Here is a 10,143-nt window from a genome sequence, read left to right as displayed (position 1 = left end):
CATGTTTTTGCAATTAGGAGATTTTAAGGAGCTGCCAGATTAATACCTTACTCATGTACAAATTCAGTATCCTGTACAGTGTCTTGCAAATGGTATAGACATCAAAACAACTTTATTAACTATAGTCAGAAAAGGAACAAAAAAACAAAACTAGGAAGTAGATATGTGAAAAGTGTACTAAATATCGCTCTAAAACTGGACACTAGGTATACTGTACAATACCTAAAAAATAGGCAGAACAACACCACAATGAACAGAGAAAACTGACCATAAAGCCAGGAGCTGATATTTAGAGGAAACCGGAAATAAATTATATAAAAACATACAGTGCAATGAAATTATTTATAAAATCCAGTGGGGAAGAAAATCAAAACAACTATAACCTAACCCCTTAGGGATGGTGGCAATTGTAATGAACAAAAACAAAGCCTAGAATTTGAGGTATATGTAAATTAATCCATAATTTACCTCTCATATAAAATCTTCAAACATTTAAGAAATTATTGATAGTATAACAAAGTGTTCTGTGTTATCAGGCGCTTCACATAAATTATAACAAGTGCTCTAATGTTACAGCTGCTCCCACACAAAAAACAGGAACTCTCCAATCCTGTCGTGATTCAATGTGAAGTAATACACTAATTTGCATACACAGTATGAAATAGTGAAAGTGTGTAGCGCTCAATTTTGTAAACTTACTCCACAGGAAATCCTTCAGAGTATGAAGGGTTGATAATCTATTTAAAAAATAGAGAAAAATATAGTGCACTCTGTGCAAAACGTTGTGATTATACACCACACGATAAAAGACACACTCACGTGGTTTAGAGCCTATTGAGGATTGGCTCTAATCACTTCCGCCTTGTGTCCTTTAGGTGACACACACCTTTCACTCCAAGTAGAATTTATTCCTCAAAAGAGAGAGAGAGAGAGAGAAACAGGGAAAAATCACCCTGGTGTTGAAATCCTCAATACAATAGGACAGCAAATTTAAGCACATAGGTGAAGATTGCTTCTCACCTGAGAGAGAGCCTGTGACCTGGCTCAAAGTAAATCAGCATATGAGTCCTTTTAGGGATGACTCCTTCCCTCTTTGGTAGGATGGAAAATGCACCAAATATGTATTCCAATAAAATAACTATTTATTACATATACTTTAAAATCAAATGATACATACAATATAAGGTGAATCCGAAACGCGTTTCGCCGGTTCCGTCCGGCTTTCTCAATCGGTATTTGAAATACCGGTCTTTCATTGTGTATGTGCACACATCCTAGCAAACATCAACTATACATACAAATATTACACACAAGTGCACCACGGCTTTCAAATAGCAACAGTACATATCAACATACAACTGCATTCAAATGAAAATACTACACACACATACATGTGTATATACATTCAAACACACAAAACATGCCTACATTTAAACGCAAACAGTGGTCACAAATGCAGCTCTGCAAGGGTGGGCACAAGGTAGATCCCCAGCTGGAAAAACATTGTGGGAGTTGTACAATAGATTGGGATTTATCTGTTGGCCATGCTTATGCTAGATGAGCCCCTCCAAAAATTCTTGCACTAGGGCCCTCTCTACATAACTTTTGCCACTGCTTATGGTAGCCTAGGAATGAAAATTACCGCCAACATGGCAAACCATTTGCAAAAGTAGAAAACCCATGGTATTCAAAATGGGGTATGTCCAGTCTTTTCTAGTAGCCAATTAGTCACAAACTCTTGCCCAAGTTAGTGGTTTTTGTTGTTGTTTTTTTTTTTTTTTCATCTTTCACACAAAAAATTTGCCTTCATGCATGATGATATCATTGTACATTTTACTACTCTAAAACACTCATATTTATGTTCAGCTATGTTTGTACAGTACAGTACCTCCCATGTACAGGTTTTATGGGGTTTTGAAAAAGTTACAGCGTTAAATCTGAGCCTTGCCCATTTCAGTTTTTACACATTGAAATGTTGCCTTAACCCCTTAAGGATACATGACATGTGTGACATGTCATGATTCCCTTTTATTCCAGAAGTTTGGTCCTTAAGGGGTTAAACTGTATGGATGCCCAGGAATGAGAATTACCCCCATCATGGCATACCAAAAGTATATAACCTAGGGTATTGAAAGTGGCGTATGTCTAGTCTAAAGACTAGTCTAGTCTTTAGTAATCTTTGCAAGACAGGTGCTCTGAACAATTGCCTGCCTCTTGAGTTTAGCTCCACTGAGCTAAACAACTAGCAAGTAACCAGACTGGCTGTTTGATTGACAGCCAAGGACTGTAACAAGGTTAATTTATAAAATTCCAATTTCTATTGAAATCTAAACATATTTTAAAATGGAAAAAAGGACAATTAACACTGAAAGCACTTCATCAAGCTAAAGTGATTTAGGGGTCTCAAGTGTACCTTTAAATTTAAAATTCACTTTGAATTCTCACTTATGCACAGTGACTAACCCTGTTAGACTGCTTTCATAGTTAATAAAGAGTTGTAATCTGTATTGAGAACTGACTCATGTCTATAAATAAGCATTTCACACATCAAAGTTTAGTCAACAACCTTGATAAAGTAGTATTCCCTCTCTAATCTTCCATAAAATGTATAAACATAAAACATTTCATTAAAGTGGCTCTCTCAGTTTTTGACTGTGTCAGAATCAAAGATATTTAGAGACTACTTTGCCAAATGTAATTTGCAACCTTTGGCAATATGTGAAGCTTATGGTAGTTTATTGTTCTATCTATGGAAGATTTATTAAATTTGCAAATGTGCTACAATAGTGACAATGACTCCTGCCAAAGGAAGCCACCAGGACCCGAAGAGGTAAGGCTGAAAAAAAGCATAGCATCCGCTCGGGCTACCTCCACACAAGCAGACAGATTACCTTTAGGGTGTTTCCAATAGAAACGTCAAAGACCCCACAAGTGACAATGTCACTTTAGAGGAACAATCTGGGCACCATAAGAACTTTATTGGAATAAAGTCGTTATGGCACCATGAAGTCCCAGACGCCCGGTTTAGCTTCAAAGTCCCATATACAGCATTTTATTGCTCTGTCCTTGCTGCTCACTGTTTAGACATGCCCCTACTCGTGGTATAGCGAGTAGGGGCATATTTACTAATACTAAGTAATCTTTACTTAGTATTAGTAAATTTGGCTGAAAGACCAATTTAGGTCTTTCAGCCTTTTAGTAGGTAACTCCCTAATACTGTGGGAATTAGAGAGTTATCTACTTTTTCATTCCTGTCATTACATTGACAGGCTAAGTAACTTACATTTTATATGAATGTATGTTACTTGATTATTGTAAGTGTTGCAAATGCTTACATGTGAATCCTGGCTATGTTTCTATACTTTTTATTTAAAATTGTATACAATGTAACATTCTTCTTCTTTCACTGGGTAAGCAATACTGTGCTTCGGAACTTCGGCACTTCGGAAATTCAGTAATTACGGGACCTTGGCACTTCAGGCATTCGGAAGTAGCCGAATGTCCGAATTTCCAAAAATTCGTCCGAATTCATATTCGGACCGAAACGAATTGCACATGTCTACATTGTACAAACTCATTCAACCTTGGACAGCAATAATATTCTGAGAGCTCTAGTCGCATTTTGTCAAATGCTCAAAAAAAAAAGTTGTATAGGTGTATGCACCATAACCACTTGAAAAAGCTTCAGTTTTACTGTGAGGGAGAGAGATGCTTTGTACAAGTCAAATAGGGTGCCCACGTGTCCCGGATCGCCCGGGACAGTCCCGCATTTTGTGGGTCTGTCCCGGCACCTTCATTCCGGACAATGTAATGTCCCGGAATAAGCTGGGCCCCATATTAGTGAAGAAGGGGCCCGCTGGCTTCCCCACACCAGTGCTGCGGGCCTCCATCTGCGATGTGTGAGCTGTGCGAGCGGCAGCCGGCAACCCTCCCTCTCTCCCTGTGAGTGAGGTCACACTCGATGATGTCACTTCCTCCCAGCGCTCTGCAGACGGCCACGTGGGAGGAAAGAGAGAGGAGCTCCCAGGACCAGGTAAGTTTGCTGATACTTATACAGTGCAAATTATATAGTTCAAACACTCTCCAGTTTCCGGGTCCCTTTCCTTTAACCTACACCTCCCTATGGATCTTACATATAATGCAGTATTTTTGTGGTCATCAAATGCATCTTCATGGGTAGTAAGTGTTGCAGCACATTAACAGCTTCTGCTCGTTGCTTAACCCCTTAAGGACCAAACTTCTGGAATAAAAGGGAATCATGACATGTTACACATGTCATGGGTCCTTAAGGGGTTAAAGGGACACTCCAGGCACCCAGACCACTTCTGCCCATTGGAGTGGTCTGGGTGCAAACTCCCACTACCCTTAACCCTGCAGCTGTAATTATTGCAGTTTTCATAAACTGCAATAATTACATTGCAGGGTTAACTCCTCCTCTAGTGGCTGTCTACTAGACAGCCACTAGAGGGCACTTCCTGGTTTATAGCACAGGTTTTCTGTGCTAGAGCGTCGCTGGACGTCCTCACACTATGTGAGGACCTCCAGCGTCGCTCAATTCCCTATAAGAAAGCATTTTCAATGCTTTTCTACGGAGAGGTCTAATGCACGTGCGCGGCATTGCCGCACATGCGCATTAGGTCTCCCCCGCCGGATGACGTCGGCGGGGGAGTAGCGTGGGCGGACCCGAAACAACCGCCGAGAGACATCGGCGGGGGTCTCAGGTAAGTCACTGAAGGGGTTTTCACCCCTTCAGCAACATGGGATGGGTGGTGGGAGGGAGAGGGGACCTGCAGTGCCAGGAAAACGATTTGTAATGTATTGTCTGGAAAGATCATAATAACAAATCTTCCCTCAATTTGACTGTAAACCAGTCAAACAGAAAATAACATTTTTGGCATTTAAATTTGAGAGCAAATTATTTCCTTTTATTAAGACAATACTAATATTATTGCAATATCTCACAATGGTGACATAACATCATATTAACCCCTTAAGGACAAAACATCTGGAATAAAAGGGAATCATGACATGTTACACATGTCATGTGTCCTTAAGGGGTTAAAAGATTACATATAATAGCACATTAATATGAAATTGCTTGCACATCCCTCACCACTTTCCATTATTGGTGCAGAGCAATTATATTGCTATAATTTCTGTTACGTGAATGAAACAATAGCAGTGTATTCCTCTTTACTTTTTTGCTTTGAATACAAAATCTATTATACTACAGTGTAGCACAGTCACAAGTGACTTCAGTGTACTAGACAATTACACACCCTTCCTGTAATTTCTAACATAAGTTCTCCCACCCACCTCTACCTCAGAGAATTTAAAAATGATATGGCCTGCTAAACACCTTGTTAATATCCTCCTGATTGTGTGTTTTTGGCTTTGCATTGTACGATCAGTCCTGGACTCATTCCCGTGTGTGTCTCTCTTGCGTGCCAAGTTCAAATCTTTGAACTTTTGAATCCATCGGTTTCTGATCTCACAACATGTACCCTACGGGGGAAATGACATGAAATATGGGGAATGGACATGAAATCGGGGTGTACATGAAATATTGGGGGGGGAATGGATGCTGAAACCCACGCTACGTCGCTGTGTGAAGAGGGGATCCGGGAGGGGCAAGGAAGTGTACCTAAATTGCATTTTCGAAATGTGGTCACCCTAAAGCCAAGGGGTTTTTAATCTCATCACTTTTCAGAAATAGCAATGATTGTCAAACTCTACTTTTGTCCTTATAATGCGTTATTTAACCCCTTAAGGACCAAACTTCTGGAATAAAAGGGAATCATGACATGTCATGTGTCCTTAAGGGTTAAAGTGATCACATTTTAGAACTATACAATCTGCTTCTATCGGAAACATCCCTCTCCTAGTTGAAGAGCTACAAAACCCATACTGGCGGCAGTGAGGGAGTATGTGCCCTAAGCACCTTTTTATTACATATAAAGTATACTCATTTGTAGAATTCTAAACATTCCAAAGCCTGTAAACTGCAGACATAACAGAGCCAAGACATTCTAACAGAAACATTTCTACACTAGAGGACGACATTACACCCTTTCATTGCCTCCATTAACAACTCCTCCTCTTAAAGCCGTAACTGAGGCCTCACAAGCACTACCGGGACATGTCCGACAACTTCCTTCCCCATTGCGCATGCGTCGTGGTACAGCTGCGCTGTCATTGGTTCCGTTCAATTGACGGGCAGCTGAGCATGCCGGGAGTTGTAGTTCGGGTATGTGGATTCATGCTTGGCTTCATTTCCCACTGATTCATATTGTTGAGGAAGAAGAAAGTCGCTTCTTGTAGTAGAACAATTTGATATATTATTATAAAGGTGAGTAATGAGCATCTGGTATACTTGTCTGAAGGTCTCAAGTTACTTTGTTAAGGTTAGTGGTTTGTTTTAGATACATGGAGGGAGTATATCATTTGAATACATGCTGATTTAGTCGTGTTCTTGTGATTTTTTTCCCCCCCCTCACTTTCATTAATGGGAAAACTGATTTCATGCAGTAATTGTCTGCATGTTGTGTTCCTAAACAAACTGTGTTTTACCTGTAGACTCTTATTTGGCAATGGAGGCTCCCCCAGTCACCACCATGCCTGTGTCCGGAGGGACGATCAATATGATGGAGTATTTACTGCAAGGTAAGATCAGTATAACTTATAGACATAACCCCATAAAACCACAGCTAAACTGTGCTCTGTTGATCAATGAAATTGCTATTTTGCAATCTGTACATTAAGCAACAAATCATATCGTTTAAATTCAGTGCATCCATACCGATTTTATACTGCAGTGTTTCATTATAGGAGCACTATCATATCAATGAACTGGTCTTGGTGCAGTGGTCTTTTTTGTTTGCACCCTGCAATGTAACACACTGCAGTTTAATAGATACGACAATGCTTACATGGCAGAATTAAATACACCTCTGGTTGCTGTCTTTTTTTGATAGCCACTAGAGCCACTTCTGCTGTGAGAATGGAGTCAAACTCTGTCCTGCTGATGCAACTGGTGAGGCTCTTAAGCACCATAACTACCATGCTCGTTATAGTGGCCATGGTGCTGTGTCTACGCGGGTGCTGATAACCATTTTTTTAAAGCATTTTACAATATCTGGGACTCTTTCTGTCACTCATAGACTGATCCTTTTTTGTTACTTTTTTTGTGTGTGTGTTTTAAACACAAAAAAGGGTACAATGTACAGTCATGTATTGTAGCATACATTATGAGTGTACATAAACATAGCCTAACAAAGAAAAAAGTAGCACACAGAAAAGTGGGTACTCCGAGTTTGACAGCTGTAGCAATTATCAGTTCAAAATAAACCCTACAATAAGATAGTCTAGTCCATATAATACATGTTGCTATCTTCTGTTACTAACTATACGATTAAATAGAAGGCAATGTTCCACATCTTAAAATGGGCCATATATTTCTCTCTGTAGAAGTAAGCACAGAATCCCATATTTTACAAAATGTCGCTAATGTGCTATGTACTCCATTTAACAGTTGTACCAGATAATATTTTTTAATGTGGGTTAATGTTGGAAGGGTTCATTTTACAATTTCTAGCTATAAAGGTCATAAGTGCTAAGAAGAAAAAAAAAGCAGAGTATCATTTTTGGTGTGACCGTAAAATTAGATTTGGGAACATGCTTAAGAGAGCCACTTTCAAAGTTAAATGAATAAGAATTGAGAGAAAGGCTTTAATAAAATCAAAACGTTCTCTCTAAATTAGGAACATACACGGTCATAACCACCAAATGTGGGATAGAGATCTCGCTCCACTACACTTGTGCGAGCATGCTGAAGAATCACAGGGTGCACACATAGCTCAAACAGACCGGTTAAATACCAACAAAATAATATTTTGTAAATTCATTTTACATGATTTGTACAAAAGAAATGTTACTATAAATTACAGAATACTATTCCAATCTTCATCAGAAAATTATTTAACCATTTTTTTTCCAATTCTGTGTCCCCCTAAGACTTCAATGTTTTGCGAGCTGTTTGTTTTTCTGCTTTTCCTTTTTTTTCTCTTCCAGGAAGCCTTTAACCACACTAAAACTTCACAATTGCTGAAATTAGCCTTAAAGTTTTATTGTTTTTTTTTTTTAATTTTGTTGTTGTACACTTAAGTAATTTGTTTATGTATTTTTAGGTAGTATCCTTGATCAGGGTCTAGAAAGCCTTCTTCACCGATTACGTGGCTTATGTGATAACATGGAGCCAGAAACCTTCTCTGACCATGAAAGTGTGTACCTCCTCAAGGGCCAACAGGCCAGCCCATTTGTTCTACGTGCACGTCGACCTCTTGACCGTCCAGGAGCTCCATGGCATCTCCGCTACTTAGGACAACCTGAAGCAGGAGATCGAAGTCGTCATGCCCTTGTTCGGAATTGTGTTGATATTGCCACCTCTGATGTTCTTCCAGAATTCCTTCAGGAGATGGGTTTTCGGATGGACCATGAGTTTGTGGCAAGGGGCCACTTGTTTCGGAAAGGGGTTATGAAGATTGCAGTCTACAAAGTTTTCCGTGTACTAGTGGCAGGAGCAGCAGAAGGAGCCGAACCATTATCTCTCTCTTACCTGGTTGAGCTTAGTGCTGTGGCTCCAGCTGGACAGGACACAATAGCAGATGAAGTTAGGAGTTTTGCAGAGCAGCTCAGGCCTCTCGTGCAACTTGAGAAGATTGACCCTAAACGCTTAATGTGAAGAGGACAATATAAGAGTGTACAGGACGCTGCCATTGAGTTGAAAAGACTACATTGCAGCTTATTTTGTATCCAGTGTCAGGGTTAAACTGACAAGCAGGAAAGAGGTCATAATGCCTAACTTTTCCACTGTCCGGTATCTGTGTCACAGGTGGGTTTACAAGTCAGCACTCAATGAAGAACCTTATCAGATAATAGGCAAGTGCCATTTTTCTCTGGACATTTGTATTAAAAACACATTTTAATAATACATGCTCTGGGTCTCCTATTTAAAGTATGTTTTGGTTTGCTTTATTCTGTAAATATATGCAATAACTAAAACATTCAGCTCATTATACATTTCAACCATGTGTGAGGGTTGATAGCTGCATATATACCCTGCAGCACTGCTTCTCAGTCTCCATGTAGCCAAACATCAGAATGCATTGTTTTTATGAAAACACCCATACTTATGATGTTGATCAGTGGTGAATGATAAGCATCACAAATATACATAGATGCCTGTAACGGACAGTTTCACTCACAAGAGGATAAAAACCGTTTAGGCGATAATCCCCTTTCCCATAGACCAGCAGCTACTGCAATCACCAACCTCCCGAACTCCAAACTGCACGTATTCACCAACTCTCGAACAGCAGACACATGAACCCTGGAAGCAGCCGAACAGGAAAAGCAATACGAACAACTTACACTCCTGGCAATCGGCATACAGTCAAATTCTCCCCAAGAACGAGACGACACTTCACTTTCAGGGTTAAACAGCAACAACACTGATTTATTCACACAACAGGCTTATATGGGATTCTCCCATGCAAGGGCGGGATTTACAGTACACCAATACAGTTTATGGTACAACCCACACATCTCCTACCTCTAACTTATCTGTTAACACAATTAACATGTACATAGTTTTCCCCGAGTTTTGGATGTACCCTAAATACTTGGGGTACATCCACAAATCCAGTATCTACAGATAGCTCTAGTCTGGAGGAACAACATATTTGAAAATCAGGCCATTCGGATAAAGGTTTGGGAGTTAATGGAGACGGCACACTCCATCTCCTAGGTGGTCCCTAGCACCTTGGCAGAAAGGCACGAATAAGCCTTTCTGCAGGGAGAATAAACCTTTTTCAAGGCCGGTCCATAGTCCAAAGGGAGCAGGCGGGCAACCAGGCTTCTCCGGTTCACAGTGGCGAGGTTGGTTTCGCCACAATGCCTGTCCTCATGTTTACATTTATTCACATTTCTAGATATAGTTACATAGCTGAAAAGAGACTTGCATCCGTCAAATTCACTCTTCCTCACATTTGTTTTTTTTTGCTGTTGATCCAAAAGAAGGCACACAAAAAACCCAGTTTGAAGCACTTCCAATTTTGCAACAAACTAGGGGAAAAAATCCTTCCT

General features: G+C 40.0%; 1 protein-coding gene across 1 annotated transcript; it reads left to right on the top strand.

Moving 5' to 3' along the window:
• Positions 1-6,230: 6,230 nt before the first annotated feature.
• MED18 (mediator complex subunit 18) lies at positions 6,231-8,966 on the top strand. The gene is made up of 3 exons (XM_063444445.1): positions 6,231-6,349; positions 6,577-6,663; positions 8,187-8,966. The coding sequence occupies exons 2-3, from the start codon at positions 6,591-6,593 to the stop codon at positions 8,738-8,740; spliced, it is 627 nt and encodes a 208-aa protein (XP_063300515.1). The 5' UTR covers positions 6,231-6,349; positions 6,577-6,590; the 3' UTR covers positions 8,741-8,966.
• Positions 8,967-10,143: the final 1,177 nt, after the last annotated feature.

The sequence above is a fragment of the Pelobates fuscus genome, chromosome 1 (genome assembly GCF_036172605.1).
Source record: "Pelobates fuscus isolate aPelFus1 chromosome 1, aPelFus1.pri, whole genome shotgun sequence".
Classification (NCBI taxonomy): domain Eukaryota; kingdom Metazoa; phylum Chordata; class Amphibia; order Anura; family Pelobatidae; genus Pelobates; species Pelobates fuscus.
This window is presented reverse-complemented; position numbering and strand designations above follow the sequence as displayed.

Bases quoted from the DNA above. Each gene is read 5' to 3' on its own strand.
- MED18 (XM_063444445.1), top strand. From the start codon at position 6,591: ATGGAGGCTCCCCCAGTCACCACCATGCCTGTGTCCGGAGGGACGATC. The intron at 6,664-8,186 runs GTAAGATCAGTA...ATGTATTTTTAG, and splicing joins GATGGAGTATTTACTGCAAG to GTAGTATCCTTGATCAGGGT.